At 39.8% G+C, this 22491-nt stretch overlaps 1 protein-coding gene and 1 long non-coding RNA gene across 2 annotated transcripts; one reads left to right on the top strand and one right to left on the bottom strand.

The window, feature by feature from the left end:
- Positions 1-2014: 2014 nt before the first annotated feature.
- Positions 2015-13776, bottom strand: LOC110986207 (2-Hydroxyacid oxidase 1-like). Its single transcript, XM_022247902.2, has 9 exons — positions 13531-13776; positions 12850-13023; positions 12174-12325; positions 11775-12033; positions 9205-9347; positions 7602-7693; positions 6487-6648; positions 5887-5956; positions 2015-4727 (listed from the first exon to the last, which is right to left on the bottom strand). The coding sequence occupies exons 2-9, from the start codon at positions 12984-12986 to the stop codon at positions 4654-4656; spliced, it is 1089 nt and encodes a 362-aa protein (XP_022103594.2). The 5' UTR covers positions 12987-13023; positions 13531-13776; the 3' UTR covers positions 2015-4653.
- Positions 13777-13895: 119 nt separating this feature from the next.
- On the top strand, positions 13896-21609 carry LOC110986208 (uncharacterized). Its single transcript, XR_002599109.2, has 3 exons — positions 13896-14334; positions 16284-16351; positions 17074-21609. It is a non-coding gene; the product is annotated as an uncharacterized LOC110986208 (long non-coding RNA).
- Positions 21610-22491: the final 882 nt, after the last annotated feature.

The following is a 22491-nucleotide window of genomic DNA, read 5'->3' as shown; positions in this document are numbered from 1 at the left end:
AATTCTTGTCTGGTCACTTATCTTTCAATTTCTTTTCAATTTTTTGTGGGTTAACCAATTACATTTTTAATTATTCCCACAAAACAAAATCACCCCCCAAAAAGTGATTTGTCCGAAGTCTGATTGCAGCCAGTTTTCAAGTGGCAACCCTCAACTTTCGCGGGCACTTAGGACCATTTTTCAAACGTAGTTTTTAGCACTTCTGCACTCATATGAAAGCTCAAAGACCTAGGGAGTTGATCCTGGCAACGATTTACACAATCTCACCATTTTGGGGGCCAAACAATCTCCTTTTTCAAAAGATACTGTGGGGGGCACTTTTAATGCTAATGAGCTGGTCAAAAATTCTCATTTGAATTAGTGGTCTGCACGCCTAGTCACGTCAATGGCGATCAGTGCTCCTGGTTTAGGTTTCCTGGTTCACAGAGGTGCACCGCTAAATTCCCCGAGACAGCAGCAGTGATATTGCCTAAACTACACAAATAAATAAAGGAACCAGGAAATACAAAAATATTTTTATAAATTTTAATAAAAGCCGTTGACATGATCTTTGGGTTTCAATTAACCTGATTTTAAATTTTTGTTTTGCAATTTTAACCCATATTTTGATTTTTTTTCTTGTTTTTATGCTAATGTTATCATGCATATTCATGAGCAGAACTATGATGTCATCCAAGGCACTGAATTTCAATGTTCCATTGATTTGTGCAACAGAAAATTTCTAGATTTTTCAACCACTGGTACGGCAAATTTTATTTTCTTTAGCAATTTATTGCTGTGTAAGTATATGGCAATAATCCAGAAAAATCCTTTCCATAGAAATGTTCCCAGATTTGGGGTTCACAATTTGAACATGATTTTTCCTGGATTTAGGGCCTACATCAAAGCAAAAGCCCCCTCACTTGTCCAGAAATGCTTGGTCAATTTTTAATGTTTGAAAAAGTGCACTGTTCAGTTCATGTAACTTAAAAGGTGTCAAACAGTTTTTCATACAAAACGTGATTCTAAGAAAAATTCATTTCCTGGATCCTTTAAAAAATGCTCACAACCCTCACTGGCATTCAGGCTGCACAGAAAAACGATGTTCCACATGTCCTCTTTCATTTTCCTTTCAATTTTTAGTGGGTTGACCAATGAATTTTTGAGAAACTCTCACCAAAGAAGACCATCCTAAAAATGAAGGAAATTTCACTGCCCGGAATGGCCAATTCGAAAATGCATCCCTCTGCAAAATGGCCAAACTAGCGCCACTTTCGGACCCGTTTGCATCCAAATTGCTCAGAATTGGAAGCCTTAAGTCTGGGCCAGAGGTTCAGAGCCAAATTTTCTTCAATTTCCCAGTTCCTTGGATCTCAGGACCCTCTAGTATAGAATATTTTAATGAGCTTTGCAGACCTATTTCTGGCCTATATACGCGGCTGCACCTGCCCAAAGACTCCCTGACGACTCTTGATAAAATCTTAGGTCTGGCATCACCCACGGATATAAATAGATGTGACGCACGGGTCTGGGGTCACTTAACGCTCGATGAGGCCCGACTGGTCAGGAAGGGTGAGGCATGACTGGTCAGGAAGAATTCCGACAATGTTTCATTCAAAAGCAGTATTTGCTTTAGTCTGGATACCAGACCCGATGCTTCTGACTACTCTACGAATCAATGGTCCGGTATCGCCCAGTGTCCAAGACTGAAGGAATTCCTCCAGTTTTGCGAAAAAAAGCCGAAATATTCCGCAGTCGTCCCGTCTATATTTTGCATGTTCGGATGGTACCGTTGATGTTCGGTAATTCCAGGCTCAGTCCGTAGGTAGGCTAGCTGTTGAACGTGAACTCCCGTATTCTAACTCAATGGCAGCTGTTGACCCTACAATATTTGAGTTTACACTAAAATTGAAGGTCTCCAGTAATCTCCCTAGAAGAGAATCTAGGAAGAATCAGAACCTGACGACTGGCAAAAAATGCCTACACATACAGGGTGCACCACTGTAATTAAAGAAATCGAATGGCACGCGGGCTCTCAACTTAACTATTGTATTTAAATGGTATGTCAAACGCAATTTGCAACTCTTCAGGTCAGCCTATATCCACAATGGCACGAGGGACATTAGACGTTCAGTTTGAAACATAAGACACAAGATGCTATCTTTGCTATATAAGAGGCTTATTGCTATATTTTTTCACAGTAAACACTTTTTGCTCAATCATGTTATTAGCTTGACCATGTCGCTATTAGCTTTTGCCATATCCAACCGCCAATTGCCTCAACAAATCCTTTGCATAATCTGTCATCATACGGCTACTCGTTATATTCAGTCAGGCCTAATTAACCTACTGCTATACCAAACATCTTTGCTGTGTCAGTCTGAATTACTTGCCTAGTACTGGAAATTATATACACCTCTTGGAAGTGGATGTGTTCTTAAATTCAGGTGGATCCGCGGACATAAACTTAATAATTAAACAAAATAACGACATGGGTGTTTCACAATAGTGCTCCTCCATGAGTTTGCAACGTGCTGACCAATCATAATGCGCGAGATCTGTCGACTCTTTCCAAACGCGCATTGGGTTGACAGATTCTTGGGTAGTTATTGCATGTTATTTGTAATAGGTGTTGTAAATGACCTTAAATTCAATTACGGCCCTAGTGCTTTATGCGCAATATGGGCGATTCACAATAATGCGCCTCCAAGAGTTTCCAAAGCGTTGACCAATCACACCCGCGCAAAATTTGTCGACCCTTTCCAAACGCGCACTGGGTCGACAAATTTCGCGCATTATGATTGGCCAACGCGTTGCAAACTCATGGAGGCGCACTATTGTGAAACGCCCATGTTTACTGAGAACTACAGATGAGGTAGGACAGTGGGGCTTCTTCCTTCCTATTTATAAAAGGGTTGTTTATATTGGAATTTCCGATGTCTTCTTCGAACTCCAGAATAACTAACATTACTATCCTATCAAAGCACTAAACTATGCGTAAAGCTTTGACCAGGAATTACTATAATTTAATTAACCTGTCTAAGAAATGGGTATATGGCATCAACAGAGGTGTTGAAGACGTTGTACTTGATTGTCTTCCTTTTTAACCTTTATCAACACTTGGAGACCCCAATGTCGTATGTGCGGTTGGTCTTCATCAATTTTTCAAGTGCATTTAATACTAACGTTCCTCATCGGTTAATTGATAAGTTACTCAAACTGAATGTTTCATCTAAACCTGCCTTGGTTATTCTTGATTTTTTTGTTGACAGACCAAAGTGGGTTAAGTGCAATAATGTTACTTCAAGAGTCAGGTCTTTGAGTCTAGGAGCACCTCAAGGGTGTGTGATCTCACCAGTTTTGTTTTCAATGTATACTAGTGATTGCCGGCCGAGTCTGTGATTCAAACTGTGCGATTGTTAAGTACGCAGATGACATTGTTATAAGTGGCTTTTTGCAGGATAACGCAGAGGCTTACTTTGAGCAAGTCGAACAGTTTTTAAATTGGTATGCAATAGCCATCACCTGGTTCTGAATGTAAACAAAACCAAAGAAATGGCTTTTGATTTCCGCCGGTCTCAATCTTCAAACCCCCATATTGCGTCAAATATTCACGACCATGGCATAGAAACAGGTATCTGAATACAAGTACTTAGGAACTGTGATCAACGAGAGGTTGAATTGGAAGAAAAAACTCCCAAATTGTAGCTGGTAAGGCGAGCCAAAGGCTGTACTTCCTAAGGAAACTTAGGGAGTTCTGAGTGGACAACAAAATCATGGTTCTCCTTAATCAGTCGGTACTACAGAACGTTCTTACGTTAAATTTTTGTGTACCTTTGGCAACCTATCACAAGAAAGCATTAACAAGCTTGAAAGATCTAGGAAAATTGCACGAGTAATCCAAACAGATCTTCCTTCTATTTGTAGTTTGTATGAGAAACGCATTCTTTTGAATATTCATAGTATAGTGCGTGATCCCGCACACCCACTTCACGCTTGTTTCAACTACAACCAGTCAGGTATTCGACTGCGTGTTCCCAAGACAACTCGTGGTCGTTTCAGACAGTCTTTCATTCTGAATGCCGTCAATGCTTTCAATAGCAATGTAAAAGGTAAATTTACGTTTTCATTGTTACTGTTATGTAATCTATCGTCTACTAAACGCGTATCCCACTGTAGCGTCTTAAAAGAGTTGTTTATGGGGGTTCCAGCGTTCGTACTGCTTTCTGTTTCTTTTTAAAAAATCTCTTCCTGGAATATCCTCCAAAATTAAGGTTAGGCTGTAGGAATGTCTTTAGTAACCGTATGCTTAGTATTTTAATGTTTTTTTGTGGTTTTGTTTTTTTGGGGGGGTCTTTTTTACATTAGGGTGTATTGTGTCAGTTTGTGACTGGTTTTTACCATTTGTATTTTTTAAATATTTTATTTACCAAGTTTTTAGTTTTTGATTGTAATATACCAGTGGAAACTAAATTTCTATATTTTTTTAACATTGACTAATAATACTAAATGAGTGAATGCTTGAGTTGGGGAAAATTCCGATACATATTATGGAAACAAGGTCTTATTACTGATCACAAGTCAAACTATTATGTCACAATCTCTTTGTACCTTCTTGTATCAGTATTAATATTTAAGACTTCGTTAGACTAGCTGGTGACTGGAACACATTTTTCAATGCAGTTCGTTGTTTACGTATGGCAGTCGCACAATCATATCTGGATTTATATCATCCACAGAAGAACAACCTGTAAGTGAAATAAAAACAACAGCAATGTGTTAGAAGTGATTTTGTGTCATTCTATAACCTACAACCATTTCCCATGTTCAGGGATATTTCTCGTGGCTAGTAGTTTCCACACATTTGTAAAGTTTTCCTTACATTTGATGGATTAGAAATATTCTCGCATTCCACCTCTCCCATAAAGAGCTCCAGAAGAGATCTTAGCAGAGGACTCTTTCAAATGTGCCTTTTGTGGCCAATGGCGTATCACAAAGATTTGGGTCCAGAATAGAAGTGGGGACTTTTTATTTCTTCCCCCAAAAAAGTTTTCATCCATAAAGAATCCCCATCACAATGACAGATGGTGGTATACTCTACATGTATCTGTAAAAGTACTGGCGATTTCAGGTCCTGAAAAAGGCAACAATATGTCCCCGGGGAAGTGACCCTCCAACCAGCCCTCAAGATACGACACTGCTCTGTTTCCCTTTCATCGCCGTACTGATCTTTTCCATTCCCTTCCTGATTATTTCACAAACCTTTTGATTTCATATAATCACATTGCAGAAGAAATTCAGCTCGTTGAACCCCCAAAATTGCCAGATTTCTTTTCTAGGGTGTTCAAGAGTGTATGTCGTTTGTCTAGTCAGTTTTATATAGTATAAACGTTTTGTTCATTTTTTTTTAATATAAATTAGTTGCATTCTTTTTGGTTTGTGATTTTTTCCAGCTTCCGCACTGCAGAGACATAGTATACCTATGACATAAGACCTGTGGGATTTTTTATGTTTGCTTTGAAGTTCAACAGTGCGTGTAAGGTTCCCAGAGCCACTAGTCAGCGTAAAGGCCTTAGGCTCAGGCATTCAGCGTCTCTTCTCTGAATCAATCTTGAACATTTCAGACCGGCTAAGCTTATTACTTACTTTCCCAATGTAAACTGTAATTTAAATATTCTTTTATTTTAAATCGAATATCTTGATTTCGTTATATACTGGTTGTGCCTTGCTTTACTTATATCACTGCTGTAAAATTATTTCCGAGGTGTTCTTCAACTGTGTAACTTTCACACCGTTCAAAACATCGCGGTCCTTCTGTAAATGGCAACGTTTATGTCTCTACTTGTATTTTGGATTACGAGTAGCTCAAAGGAAAATACGAGAACAATACTAAATCGGATTCATCACCAGTGAGGGCCATGGCCAAACTGAACTCCTCTCGCAGGATCTCGAGGACTTTCTTAACACCATTCTCACCCTGAAGAAAACAGAAAGGTCAAAAGGAAATAGTGCCATTAATGATCGATCGCAGTTGATGGCCTAACGGCGACCGGGAAGTTTGGGATCACTAAAAACAAAGAAATAGATGGGGATCATAAAAGTATGGTAGAAAGTTTTTGACATACAAGACATCGAATCAATAATTCAGTCTGACACACATAGCATTTTCAAAGAAAGAATCATCATTAATGGAGGAGCTCACTATCCTCTTTTTCTGGAGAGGGCATGCAGTAGGTTCAGCCATGATTGCTCCCTTAGTGTGTTGGTTTTGTGCGGTGGGATGCGGCGTACAGTGGTTGGTTTGGAGTTTTAGGCTCTAAACTGCTTCTCCCAATATCTGAGGTTGAATTCGGTGCTGCGTTAGATACGTGCGGTTGAACTCGCACCGACTAAAATCACTGATGCATGAACTACCCCTTTAAAATCTACGAGAAATGAAATTCAGTATTATTACACTGGCCCTTTTTCCAGTACGATTTGGTTTAACAGCCAGAGTGTGCCACCTACATCGTAAGCAAGCCCCCAAATGACCGGTCGACCGATGAAGACGGCTCTTGCACCCAAGGCAAGGGCTTTGAGGACATCTGTGCCTTTACGCACCCCTCCATCGAGATACACCTCCACACTGGAATCACGCACTGCGTTGACGACCTCTGGTAGTGCGTCGATCTGTTGAACAGGCATGGATTTCACTATGGGCCGACCTTGACAGATTGCTGAATCGACACTTAACTAATTAGCACTGCCCGTGGATTTCAAACAATTGTTACTGTATGCCCATGTGAATCCGTATTGTTTATAACGAGGACTGTAAGCAGCACAGTTTTGATGAATTACTGGGCAGGTACATAAACCTGTTTTGTTTTACTCGAGTTGGATATTTAACAGGTACGGTACCTGAAATCGATTTGGTTTGTGAAAATGTGCCTTTGTGTCTCAGTTCTTAACTTATTTTAAACTTGCCTTATTTTCAATTTTTGTTTCACTATGTCAAAGGGTATTTTACTGCCTTTTGGGGTTTTATACATTCATGAGCAAAGCTTTGATGTCATCCCAGGATGAGAGCCTAAAGGTTAAATTGGTTTGTACCCAAATGTTCTTATTGTTTGTAGATTTTGCTGGACTAAAATTTTATCATCTTTGCTGATGCATTGTTGTTTGCATAGCAATAAGCAAGCGTCAGCACTGTTTTCAGTAAGAAATTTCTTGCTTCACTTTTTAACAGAAAAACGAATGCAGTGAACAATTTCTTTTCTGGATAATCACAGCAACAGCGCCCTCAGTTGTCCAGGAAACCACGCCTATTTTAAAGTGTTAAAAAGTGCACGTTTCAAAAAGGATCTAAAACAATTTTCATACTTTGATGAAGAGTTGTACAAAAATGTTGCACACAAAATATGTCTAAAAACAATTCATTTCACTTACGCTTTAATGGTGGATTTTAAAGTTAAAATGATATCCAACTTTTGAACCTTTATAGCTAGGTCAAAACCAAGATTCACTGCATAATACGTCGCGTTTTGATAAAGTGATTCTCCGTTTAAGACTTCAAACATTTCCATATGTCTAAAATATAGTTTACTAAAGTTTGTTTATCCCGCCACCCAAGCCGTTAGTTTTACCGTAGCCAGTGTTCCATCCAGCTGTCTGCCCCCGTGGTTTGACACCAGGATACCAGCAACGCCATGCTTCACTGCCTCTTTTGCATCTTCAGCTGAATACAGAAAGTTGCAAAACAGCAGTAAGCAGTGGTAAAGGCACTTTTTAAGGTCTACTCTTTTTATACGTTTCAGATGTTTTTGCCTTCGAGTGGCTAATGAAATAAACTATTGCTGGTCCTAAGTTCCCACGCAGTTATAAAAACACCTAATAATGAGCTTTTCTACCACTAGAATGATACTTACTGAACATACGACCCCCGTTTAACGCTCAAAGGGCAGATACTTTTCAGTAAGAATCTGACCACCGGCGGCGGAAGCAGGGGAAGGGGACTGCCTGATGGTTTCATCACAACCCCCCCACCACCACCATCACTTTGAAAATCGTTCCGCCGCCGTTGAATCTCACACCCACCAGAGGTGTTATTTCCGCAAACTCTGGTCGCTCATACGACTAGCAGGCATTTATTATTTCAGTGTAATAATAATCGACGCAACAGGGGACGGTTTTCACCACTTACAGATTTTGAGCAGTCTGCGCAGTTTCTTTCAATGTGCCGTTGAACAGTGCATCGTAATCTTGCTTTTAATTAACGTTATAACAATCAGTCATGTATTAGCAGTTGAGGGTGGCTTTTCAGAAGTGAAAGATAACTCCACCAATACCTTTGGCATCAAATCCACACCTGAGATTTATATACCATGACTCCTCTTTGGTCTTTCACTGACATTGATCAAGCTGAATTAAACTAGCCATAAAATTACAACAAGAGCACTCAAAACTAGTTACGTGGAAATTTCAACTCTTCCGACTTTTGGCAAAAGTGCTTTCTTGGTCGTCACTCGCTTTACTATTATTGAAAGGACTAAGAAAAAGTTCATAGCATTGTATTGTTCAAGTACCTTACACCCTATTCTGAAACACACACATCGATAGTTTTACCTTTCATGCAATCCATGATTAGTACCAGTACCTGCTTTATTCTAAGCAGTGTACTTTGGATAATAAGTCCCTTCGCCCACGTTACTTACTTTTTAAATGGTTTCCATAACATAAAATTTAAATCTGGCAAACTTCACAATGTGATTTTGTGTTCCATGATCCCGTAACCTTTCTCTCTGCCCAAATATTAAACAATACAGCTTGCATTTTACATCTGAAACTATGGCGCAAAAAGATTTCCAAATATCTTTAAATTTCGTCAAAAATTGTGGACATCAATTCATCATCAACACTTTACCTGATTCGTATGATAATTCAGACGAAAGTTCCTGTTTGATAACTGTGATGCTTTTTTAGTTTGAAAAAAAATGATATGAATTTTCCACTCTTCAGCGGCCAAACGTCTGTATGGATAAGATGTTCAGAGTGCGTGCAGTTTGATTGCGTCGTTTTAATACACCCCCTGTGTATGACGTCACGTGAGAGTGCATTGTTTTCTTCCTCTAGGAAAGGCTAGAGTAAACCTAACCTTTTGTGCATTCATTGTTATTATATCTAAATAACAAACAATGTCCTCTGGGAGGACGCTCCACGCAAGCCCTCTATAAACATCGGTTTGCTTACCAGTGAGTATACCCTTCAGTATGATAGGGAGTGATGTAATTTCCTTCAGCCATGAAATAGTATCCCAAGTTGCTGAATCATCAAATAATTCATGTGCTGTCTGAGGACAGAAGGACTCATCGGGGCGTAATGCGTTCGGAAACCTGGTAAAATAGCAAATTAAGGATGTGGGTTTAACGTGACGTTGCCACAATATAAAACCGGATTCAATAATCCACTGCTATGTCGCGCCCATAGAGGGTGTGTGTGCTATTTTACAGTTGAGGTCCGTGGGCATACATTGTGTTGTGTTGGATATATTTTGAGAGTAAAAGAAATTGTGGGCTACCGTCAGTACCGATGAAAATATAATTCAGCAGGAAAATGCTACCGGCTAAATAAAAGCAAACACGATGCTCTAAAAGTACAGAGAAACGATGAAAAGTGGAGATTCTTTGATTGTCTCGGGCGAGGAGGCAAATGACTCAAACCACGTCCCTGAACTATTTTCCACGGTGTGCAAGAGAACGAACGGATTTTACTCATGCTTTGAGCTGTGACAAGAATGCGATCTACTGCCCAGCGTTTGCAAACTCTGTACATCTGCATAAACATGAATGTTTTACTTTTGGACAAAGCTCTTAATTGTGCAACTCTTCGGCTGTTTTTTTTTTTTCATTCATCACGATGTATGGCATATCAAGGCACACTGTCGGCATTATCACTGACGAGTCCAAATGGATTTATAAGTTCGTAGTACAGCGGCGGAGATATGTTGGGTGCAAGCTATCAGATACTACTGATAGAACTATCAAATGCTACAGATATAACTGTCAAATGCTACAGATATAACTATCAAATGCTACAGATATAACTATCAAATGCTACAGATATAACTGTCAAATGCTACAGATATAACTGTCAAATGCTACAGATATAACTATCAAATGCTACAGATATAACTGTCAAATGCTACAAATATAACTATCAAATGCTACAGATATAACTGTCAAATGCTACAGATATAACTATCAAATGCTACAGATATAACTGTCAAATGCTACAAATATAACTATCAAATGCTACAGATATAACTGTCAAATGCTACAGATATAACTATCAAATGCTACAGATATAACTGTCAAATGCTACAAATATAACCATCAAATGCTACAGATATAACTGTCAAATGCTACAGATATAACTATCAAATGCTACAGATATAACTTTCAAATGCTACAGATATAACTGTCAAATGCTACAGATATAACTATCAAATGCTACAGATACAACTGTCAAATGCTACAGATATAACTATCAAATGCTACAGATATAACTATCAAATGCTACAGATATAACTATCAAATGCTACAGATATAACTGTCAAATGCTACAAATATAACTATCAAATGCTACAGATATAACTGTCAAATGCTACAAATATAACTATCAAATGTTATCAAACGGCTATTTTGCGGAACCACTGTTCACTGCCTCTTCATGTGGACACCAAGTTTACTAAGCGTGGAAGTACATGCTTAGGCCTACTAATCGAAATCACTTGGTCATCGTATGAAATTATTACGTTAGAACACAATGCATTTGAAATATCATTTGAGAAGTAACGATTAATCTGCTCTGTAAATTTATTGTTGTAGTTATTTTTGAAATAGTTTAGTTACTGTTTGTGCTATACGTATTAAAAATGTTAACATGTACTTCAAAATAACAGATGATCATTGTTATAACTGAGATTAAACTGAAAATAAATTTGCTAAAATTAGACGTGATTGTACACACTTGGCAAAATTCGTTATTGTAATGTTAAAAAACGCAAAGAAAAAATAATGAATTACGTTACAATTAAATTAAAAACTAAAACAGTAAAAAATGTAGAAAATTAATGAAAAGGTTATAAAATGAAAGGAGTATGTATAAAATGAATCAGACACAGTTAGAACAATCTCCAGTTAGAACATTGTCCAGTTAGAATTACAATCTCCAGTTACAACATTCTCAAAAGGAAACAAGTGTTTCACTTTATACGGTATGAAAATCAAAAATCGTCACGGGATTCGATTCACTTGTAACAGGAAATACTAGCGCAGCAAATAATAATTCAGAGAGAACATCAACGTGTAAACCGTTTTTACGGTCAAACAGTGTACCTACAGGTACATGTTGAGGGCGTTTCTCATTGTGCTTGACTTGGTAACAACAGTGCAATTTCTGTGTCTATTAACTCACGTGTGATCAGATCTGTCATTCATTAAAGAAAGATTAATCGACATTCTCTGAGAAAAGTGACTTCTAAAAATTGGTTTGATTAGAATCAATTAGCATGGTCGGCTATACAGGCGCGTGGTTTTTCACGAAGTCTATGTGCCGTAAAAGCTTTAGTTTCAAATAAACGGTGACAAATTGGCAAAGATTCACGCTGTGCATTTGACTACATAACTCCAAACCTGTCCCTTCATCCGCTTCGAAAATGCACGGTTCGGATAACTCAAATTTAAAATAAATACAACATCGGAGGTTAGGTAAAAAGAAGGAGAAGCAACAAATGCATAATTTAAAAGTTTTGGACTTACGAAATATGTGAGGGTACAACTAAAGACGATTCCTTCGCGGGTCGTGTGTTACCGATAATGGGCTGATCAACAGTTACAACCAGTGCTCTGTAGCCAGCTACCTCGGCCTTTCTGACCACCTCTTCCATCCGTGACCTATCGCGAAGGAAGTTGAGCTGATGGAACAGTGGTGTGTTCGGCTGCACTGTGCTGGCAACATCCTCTGATCTCTTATTGGACCACATACTGTGGATCATGACAGAGCCTACGCTACAGACGCCTATTCGAAGACAACGAAACAATATAAATTAGGTCCTACATACGTGTACCGCTCTCAAGGGTGACCCTAGTGTTGAGATGACAAGTATGACAATCGGCAAAAAATGGACAACTTTGTTTCAAACACCGAGTCCTTATTACCTTTAGCTGTCGCAATTTCTCCATCAGGGTGTGCAAATCCGTGGGCAGCCACGGGAGACACTCCAACTGGAAATGCAATATAGTGACCTAACACGCTTGTGGAAGTGATACGTTGAGAGACGTCTCTCAGACACCGTGGTCGGAGGCGATACCTGTTTGTATTCAATCATACTGCTGTTTATTTCAAGATTTTCTTTCAAAAAAAATTGTCTTGAATTGAAAATTTTCTCTCTGCTCTGCTGGGCTACAAAGCATGAACCGCTTTCCAGTACAGTCTAAAAAAACCATGTAAAGTTAATGTAATGCTACTATAGCTGTTGCCTACTCAATGATATTCTTCATGAAAAGGATGTTTATGGATCTTTACACATGAGAGTACAGTTTGGAATTAGTATATTTTGTATTGATTGTAATCTGCACCGTCGGCATTTTGAGCTGTAGGCCTAATTGGTGCGTACATAGGCGCGACGAGAAAAGCCGAAATAAGGGCAATGTACTAAAGTGCGCCTCCAAGAGTTTGCAACGCATCTGACAATGACAATACGCAAAATCTGTCGACCCAATACGCGTTTGGAAAGGGTCAACTGATTTCGTGCATTTTTGATCGCCTAACGCATTACAGACTCTTGGAGGCGCACTATTGTTAATCGCCCGTATGTTAAAACATAACACTTGCCTTTGAAAAGCAAACTGATTATCTTTCATTGTCTGCTCGTCATCAGCACCCGATCTGAAGTATTGCCACAAGGTGTCGGGTAGGCTTTCTTTCAAATACGGCTCAAAGGCAACAACGCAAAGGGGCAGGGATACCATGGCGGTTATACAATCTCACCTCTACCCGTTTGCGCACCTATCGTTCAAACAAACGACTGTCGTCCAGTGATAGATCCATGGTTAAGGGAACCCACCCCCACCCCCAAAATTGTGCATAATGCACGATAATGATTTAATTATCAATCGTTATTCATTCCTAACTTTCGCTTCACCTCAAATTAAGTATTCACAGACCCTGTAATTTGCATGTCCCGTGTCTAAACAATAACCTGGAATAATATCTTAAAAATTTTTCACATCATATTGTACATCTATGCCATGTCTAGCAGAAAAAGGTTCCCGGATTGTTTGGATGTTTTGCAGTGGCAAAACACAGAAGTACAACATTTACACGGCAAGAGTTTCTAGGCCTATTCAGAGGTTTAACCATAGCAAATGCCGTGACGGTTGATTCATGCATGGGCCAATTTCTCAGAGCTGGTTAAGTACAAAATTTGATGAAATGCCAAAGGTTACCACACTCTGTGTGATTGTCATGCTAACCAAATAACATGTAAATAACATTCCAAACAATATACATTACAATTGAGTTGTGATTGGTGATCTGTACTTGTACTGACTCGTGATGGATTATGCACATACAACACCTAGTACCTGGCTGCCCGGAATGTGGACGGTGAAGTTTTCAGACTTTACATAGCTTTTCCCGTGTTTTTTTTTAATATTCTAGGTTCTATGTATGGTTCGGGCACCAGACTAGCTACACTAGTCTTGTTGGACCCGGCACATGGTGCATGATATGTGGAAACATTTTGAGATGACTGTACTTTGTACTTTGTATGACCTACAAATCCTTCACATCCTACAAATTGGTAACCTGCTTCTATTATATCAATCGAGGAACGTAAACCAGTGAATAGTCAGAAGCCATTGCGGAAGTTTTGTTCGAAGAATATTATGAAGGTGCCAGGTACAAGACTACTCCCTTTCCGCGTCGCTGAATTTGCACATGGTTTCGCGTTTTACACGATATCTCCTTGCGCTCGTTCCTTTCACATCAAACTTCATAGACCTGGAGGAGAAAAAACAATTACTTACAGATATCCTCGCATAGTCCCCTCCTTCCTCCATGCATCGTCGCACTCCCCAAGACACACATCCGCCAAGACCTCGCCCATTGTCGCTCTCGTTCGTTCCTGATTCACACACACGTGAAAGAAGTTGAATAGTGATTGAATGATTCTCACTCGTTTTTTATTGTGCTGCCAACTTGCCAAGACATCGCCCCACGTAATGCCAAAGTTTCAGAAGCTAACTGACGTTGACGAAGCTCTCCGCAACATAAGGCATCTAGAGAAGTGATGTCAAGACGTCGTTGAATTGACAGGTGCGTTGGAGACTCAAGACTTTATAAAATCGAGTACACTAAATTTCAATCAAAAAGTTCGTATACTTGTCTGTAAGTATGGTCTGCAAAATGTGAATATATTAACCCAAACGGTCTTCAATCCTTCACCTGTTGGAGGACTGAGGACTGTTAGGGTTAATGAGCACACTGGAAGATTGACAGTTTGGCATTTCAAGTGTTCATCACCTCATCAGTTCCCTGCTTGGTGTACCTTTTGAACTTTGTGCATCAGTTGTGACACTATTAAACCTCCATGGTGGCAAAGCAGGCACATCAAGGTCCAGTCACACGCGGTGTCATCTGCCACTTCAACCACTTGTACCATAGAGATTTTTCTACCCCCTGTCCATTGCTGCCTAGATTGTGGCCAGAAACTCCACAAGCACCATTCTCCTTTCGCCGTGAAGTATTACACCTTGTTCGGTGTAGTGGATGCCCAAAAATGCACCCGCCGTTGTAAACCATGTCGAAAGACTTACAAATACAACATGTATGGTAGCCGTGACCTGTCTTGGTCATAGTACCCAGAAGAGAGGAAAGCTGTGAAAGTTTCAGAATGTGTTTTTGTGGACCTGAAACTTTTCGAGCTTTAGTGCAACCTATCATGATTCATTGCTATGATTGCATTCATCCCTTTACCTGTGCCGCTTATATTGCAACATACATGTCACCACTGTTGATTGACAGGTTCTACAAAACTCCAATGTCATGAAGATGAAAAGAGTTCCATACATGGGCAAAAGTTCAATCCCCCATCCAAAACCTGCTGGAGCGGTCTCTAAGTTTTGGTTTTTGGCAAACATTTCGAGCGGCAGGTTTATTTGATTTTGCCGATTTCAAAACCACTTTCTATTGCCACACTTTAAAGTGGAAAGTGTTTTCCAAGTATATATAAATCCTTCAGAATTTTCTGAGCCAACTTTTACCTTTTAAAACATTTCATCACTTTCTGATAGCTAGTATAACTGTGCGAAATGCAAACAATTACTGGTGGTAAAAATGCTCCCACAAAAATAAAAATTGTTTTGCTGGTAATCCAAATAAAAAGGTTAGGCCTAAATATTAATAATTCTGTTCCAAAAATTACATTGCATTGGTCGTGCTATTTAGCATCAACAAGCATTAACACACACAACTAGCATCAACAACGTGTCAACAACTTGAAAATACCCTCTACAGATGTAAAAGTGGATTTATCATAATTTAGGGAGTCTAAGACCTGCTACTGTGTACGAGAAACATAGAATTCGCTTCCAGATTCACGCAAAAAAACAAACTGTTTGCTTTCAGATTCTTGCCGAAGAACAAAATTTTTTGGCAATATATGGAGGCCGCCATCTTTCTTTGCTGTACTGTCCATGCAAAAACAAGATGGCGGCTGGTCGGGCTGTAAGAGCAGGTCCAAATTTGGCACTCAAATTTTCAGACTCATTTTCCATTACGTGATACATTGAATGTGATATGTAGGAGCCTTGCTAATATTGTACAGTGTAAATATAAAACATTAGTTTAAAAAGGGTCATGCTATTTAGTGTCAACGAGCATCAACAGTGTGCCAACTAAATATTCAAGCATTTTTATACAAATATTTTATATTTACAATATTAGTAAGGCTCCTGCATATCATATTCAACGTAACATATTATCGAAAATGATATTTGATGGTTGAAATTTGAGCGACAAAGTCGGGCCTGCTCGTGCAGCCCGACCAGCTGCCATCTTGTTTTCGCATGGATGGTAGAGCAAAGAAAGATGGGGGCCTCCATATCATGGTGATAATATTAACATAGGCCCTCATTAATAAAAACCACAAACAATGTAAAAAATTAATAAGAAAAAGTGACTTGGTTTGCTTTGGGTCTGGTGCAGTATTCTTTTTCACTTCACAGTAATTCTCCTTATATTTCATTTTGTACCGGTATGTGCAGGTGCCACTGTAGCTTACCCACTGAATTTCTGCCCACACCATTAGTTAATAATCTTGGTCCTGGTTCATGTAAGTGCATCGAGATGGTTGTTTGAGTTGGTTGTTGACTTGAGTTTTCCTGTGTTAAATGTGATTTCTTAAATTGCAATTTTAACAATTTTCATTTTTTATGGTGGTGTCATTTTCAAGCATTTTCTTGTGTCTGGCTCCATGTAGGTTTGTTTAATCCATATTGCACTGCAATGCATGCTTTTTTTATGTTCACATGTAAACCCCTCATGTTAACCCCTCTGTAAACATTGGTTGAGTAGTAACCAGAATTTAATGCATGCTATAACGATTCAAAAGCAATAAAGTCAGATTTTAACTCTTGTTCAAAAGTAATTCTTGGCCAGATGCCATATCTTAGGTTTATGTCATCTAGTTGGGCCGATCTAACCAAGCAGATCTGAACCCTTGTATTTTTTATTTATTCTTTGAGGGTATTTATAGAACCATTTTTGCGAAGTTTAATATTTTCTGTAAATTATGAATAAAATGTTACTATGTGAATTAACATCGTTTGAATTACCTTAATTATGTACGTTCCATCACACTTATTGGAATATGGTCTTTTGGTGACCCTTGGATTTTAACAGTTCAGAATGTGGCCACACTTTCAAAACTGGCATTTGAAATGAAAAAACAATGCAAGTGGAATACGTTCTTGTTTGTGAAAAAGAAAGTTGGGTTTGAACCCCATTCAAGCGAGCTTTTATTCACTCATACTTTGTTGAATCCCACTCCTTCAGGTTGTGCCAGCATCACTTACACCACCCCCTAAATTGGTGGCTAAATTGGTGAACGATGTGTGAAGGGAAGCCACAATGTTGAGGACACACCAGCTAATGACAGCATACTGCAGGGAGTACACTTACATGTATCTTGTCAGAAAATTGCAACACCCATAAGGAGCATAAAACTTAACAGGCCACATGCTTCAACCATATATGCACTCATGCACACTGGCAGGTGTACTTAACACAATCTTGTGAAATCTAAATTTGGAGGATTCCTAAAACAGTAAGGAGAACTACATGTATATGGTAGCTTCAAATAGCTTCAGCTTTGTTTTCAAATACTGAAATGTAAAATTTTTCTTGACATACGGGAGGTATTTCTTAGTGCTATGTTGCATAAAAATCCCTGATTACAAATATATAGGATTAAAAAAAAAATTGACAAATAACATGGACACTTTATCCCTGTCTCAATTTCGTGGAATGACACTCGTAGCACTGTTAAGCACTGAGTCAGAGGCATCTCAAATGAATTGTATAATTACAGCAATGTGAAATAGTTTTGAGCTTATTCACAAGTTAATTCATTTTTTTTTATTTATTGCAATTCGTGGTGCAAAAATGATTTCAATTGACCAGCCATTAAACAGCCCAGTAGGATGCCTTGCTTGCTGCGTCTGCGTCTGTCTGTATACAATGCACTACTGGGCTATTCTGATATAATTTGGGTGGGGTTCCTGTGGCGGCAGCAAAAATTAAATTTTAACGTAAGCAGGATGTTGTGTGTTCGAATCCTAGCCTGGCACACTGTGGAGTTTTTCTCAGGGAAGCACTGTTGTGTTAATAAATGTTGCAGGAAAAAAAATGACAAGCCTACTTTATATTGCAATTTCCACATTTATTACATGTTACATGTACCTCCTTGAAAATTGAAATAGTTGATTTTAAAGAATGAAAATTTTAGGAGTGTTCTTTAATCACTGATATTGATGCCAGAGTCCAAAAGTCGAGTATCATGACGACTAGTACACATTTCAAATGTGTCACATAATTTTGTACATGAGTACCTGCAGGATTTTTAAGAACTCTGCTCTATTCCACATCTTTAGGGAGACCACTGTCGTCAGTTATGCCACCTACATGAAAGCCTTTCGTCAATATGGACAAATTCAACCGAAAACGGCGTCATACAGGATGTTTTGATGAAACCTCAATTTTATTTGACAAATTGACAAAGTAGTGGATAGTATAATGTGTAATTTTCCAACATTTGGCTGGATATACGACACGAGAGGCTGCCATGACTCGGCGTTTATCGTAATTAGTTGTGGTACCAACTGTGTCCACTCCCACTCGTTGCTGGACTGCGTAAAATCCTGCAGTAGGATTACAAAGTTCTATAATTACGCAGTGACCGTCTATCACAGTAAAATGTTGAACGTTCATTTAATCTCAGAGTTTCGTTCATCATGTTCACTTTATAATTCTTTCAGTCTTTCTGCAGATCCAACCTTTAATTTTTTTTACTGTATCATTTCACTTTTACGAAGTTTGTTGTTATAGGTATATATACATGGGTAGGTCTTTATCATTGTATGGATATTCCATTTTATTTTAATCTATTTGCTCTTTTTTTTCCTCAATGTTTTTGCTCAAATCTCCTACCTTATTTTACCATTTCTGCAACTTGAATTTAGCGGTGATGTTATCATGTCTTTGGAAACTCTCATTTTAAAAGGTGGTGCATTCATTGCTTACGACGTTTCAAGTTAGCGTGAGGAGTTTCGTCAAATGTGCTCCAGTTCGAATTGGATACACTTGGTGCTTGCAGTGACCGCAATGATTTTGAATTATACAGATCCCAAATTAAGTATGTCTTCTGCAAACACAAAGTTGCGACATTTTCTGGTTTATCCAGGGTCTGGGTCTCTCTTGGTGGCGCTACCATATGCACGTCGCCCAACGAGCTGTGTGGTGGGGGGATGCTTCACCTCAGACCCGGCCTAATAGTGCATTTCATCGAGCCTGCTCTCGGGTGGTTTGTCAGACCCGGTTCGACCGGGGTTGGTACATGTTGCAGAGGCAGCATACAGCGACCCCCGCCCCATCAACGGCTGTACGTGCTACGTCTGATGTTGGCTTGTTTAGTATAGAAACAATTCGACGACAAAGCGTAAATGTGAAAGTAGGATTATACTTCAGTCGGGGAAAACTGACTTAAATTAAATTTTGTGAAACAAAAACTGATTTCCCTAGAAAATCAGCGACGCTGAAGTTTACAAACACAATAATAGCAGTAATTATGGACGTAGTGTATAGCATTTGAATAGAAAGGGTTACTGTTTTTACTACTCAGGGTATTATATCGGTTGTGGAAATTTTAATGACGGTGAAAAATGTCCTGTTCTAACATTTCGTATCCAAGACATTTGCCTATATTGAAGAACCTTATACTATTGCATACACCGTTTTGAGGAGTGTTCTCCTAAGTTTAATGTGTCACGGTGAGTGGCTATAGGACTAACGCTTGGCAAACGCTGTATATATTCGGTTTTGGCTGAGCTTTCAATTGTATATATTGCTCTCAACCGGTTGAATGTGCATAAATCCTATGAGTACTTCACTATTTAAAGCGAGTGAATTACCTCTTAAATTTTGACAAGTTTGTGGGGTAAAAGTTGCTTAATTGCGGTTATCTGGTAGATGCAATACATGTATTTGTAATAATAACTTTCACGGCCTTTCTGGTTCCTGTGATTGCATTTTGCGAGCTTCTCCCTCCGTGTGTCAAGAAATGGTTATTGGAGGCACAGCGCCCTCATTGCCCCCGTCCGTAAATGTGTAAATACTCTGCTTTGAATTTTCAAGTTCATGCATTTTACACTGGAACGGTAGTGTTGACTCTTTCAGATGTGTGGTTGTTATAAAGCATGATGTTGGAATTAAACCTTTCTAAAGAAAAAAATATATTTAATGGAGTTAAGTCTTGAAGGTTTGCATGGTGAAGAGGTATAATAGAAAGTAGGTTTGCGGTAGCACCATGAACGTATCTCTTTTGTGAGTATTTGCGGTTCTGAAAAGAACCAGTGGTACTCGACGTTTCGAGCAGTATGCTCTGCTCGTCATCAGGAGAATGCCGGATACTGACTGGGAGTGGAGCTTAAGTAGTCTGGTGGAGGATTCTGGAGACAGGGATTAGTCCGATGATGCGTGAAGGCGGGAACTCTGGAGAAGGGATTAGGCTGGCTCGGTGATGCGTGGCGGTAAACTTACTCAGGTGTGGCAGTACTGATGGGGGTGTGGATGGGTAAACATGGGTGCCAAGGGTATAGAGGACCCATAGGCAGACTAAAGGAAGAACTGGGGCAGGGTGCCAAGGGTATAGATGACCCATAAGGCGAACTAAGAAGGGTTGAGGATGGGGCGCCAGATGTCACTGATGATGAAGCCTGTGTCTTGCAGAACTGTTCTGTTCTTGTGAATCTCAATTGCCTCACGAACACGGCGTGGATGCCATTGTTCTATGTTGGCAATGAGATGGGCTTGTTGCCAGTGGACTTGGTGGTCTTCAGTGCTGGAGTGTTTGATGATGGCAGATTTCTCGAGATCCCCCCGTCGTCCGTGGGCTCGGTGTTCATTGAGTCTGGTAGTGAGATCTCTACCAGTCTCGCCGAAATACACCTTGCAGCATTCGCAGGGGATCCTGTAGACGCCTGGCTTGGCCTTGGGGTCTTGCTTGTCCTTGTGAGACTGGAGAGCTGCTTGGATCTTGTTGGGGGCGGTATGGAAGACTTTGATGCCATGGTGTAGAAGGATGCGCTGGATCCAGTGGGAGGTATTGCCTATGTAGGGGAGGGTGACAGAAGTAATGTGCCTAATGGGTTAACCTTGGGTATAGGAGACCCGCTGGTCTGGAGGGGTCTGGGGTCCTGGGTCTTGATCTGTCTTGACTTGAACCCGTTCCGCTGTAGAGCTGTGAAGATGTGATGGAGTTCCGGTTTCAGGTGGTCTTGGTCGCAGATGTTGTATGCTCGACGCACGAGGGTTCTGTTGACGGAGGCCTTGATGCTGGAGTGGTGGAATGACCGGTTGTTCAGGTAGCGGTCGGTGTGTGTTGGCTTCCTATACACTGTGCGGGATAGGGTGCCATCTTGTAGACTTGAAACCTCGACATCCAAGAATGCAATGCGTCCGTCTTGTTCCTTCTCCATGATGAACTGGATGTCGTTGTGTTGGCTGTTGAGGTGTTGAAGGAACAGCTGGAGGTCTTGCGGGCTGTGTGGCCAAACGACGAAAGTGTCGTCCACATACCGGATCCATACGCTGGGCTTGAGGTCCGCGGAGAAGAGGGCTGTCTGCTCAAATTCTTCCATGAACAGGTCTGCCAGAACCGGGGATAGAGGCGATCCCATGGAGGTATCCCAAGTAGGTATACTGAATAAGGCAGGGATTTCTAACTCAGAACAACAATTTCAGAATCGTGATTTTAAAGTACAGCTGAATACGGAATCGTCAAAATAAAACAAAACTTTATTCCGCAAACTATTATTGGGCCTGTTTTTCGTGCACTTTAATTCCAAAGATTGAAACTTGTAAGCCTGCTCAGTGGATTTAATTATACTGTCGACATTTTCGGAAAAATCAAATGACCAAGGCAGATTATCCAAACAATTGAAAGTGGCACGTCATGACGCTTTGTAAAGACTCGGAGTAAATTGAAAAGTGGGATTTACCAGTTTAAGGACAGTGCCATTCTAACAACCCTAGAGTTGACCTACCCTTAGGGACTGACCTTTGGTAGCTTAGACATGAATATATAAACACCTGTTGCTGGAAAGTTGTTTTGCCTGTACAGTATTTACATTAATTTATAAAAGAACCCAAAATGAGGATAATTTCTTATATCGACAATTTTAAATACAATATAAATGAAGTGAAGAGCCTCAATGCCCGCCACCGTGTTGCATCTAGCGTCTCGCGTTGTAGTCGGCTTCTGTGGCCTGTGGCTGACTGTAAGTTTCTGTGTCCCGCCGCCGCGGTCCAACCCTTCCGTCACCACCGGTCAACGACTCCCTCTTTCTTTTAACTTCAAACCCTGGAAATTACAACCATAATTCCGATTCTGGTCTTTCCGGCCAAGCTAAATCTGACGCTTATTATTAATTAATTAAAGACTAAAAGTGTTATCAAGTGTGTCAAACTTGCAAGATAACGGTAGATTGTTTCAGTGCTGTAACGTCCTCGGCTCAAATTACTTAGACCTACTAGGACGTTATGCGAAATATCTCGGCAAAATCTCATTTTTACTGGCTCAAAAATCTGGTTTCGCAAGGAAAAAATGTGTAAAATAAAATATCCAATATATCACTGCATAGCTAACTTACAGGAACTGGGCGTTTCCTGGCTTTTCATTTCTCAGAACAGTCTGCA

Source organism: Acanthaster planci, linkage group LG02 (assembly GCF_054643075.1).
Source record: "Acanthaster planci isolate LZ-2023a linkage group LG02, COTS_SCS, whole genome shotgun sequence".
NCBI lineage: Eukaryota > Metazoa > Echinodermata > Asteroidea > Valvatida > Acanthasteridae > Acanthaster > Acanthaster planci.
The sequence above is the reverse complement of the archived record's forward strand: the minus strand, read 5'-3'. Positions and strand labels throughout refer to the sequence as shown.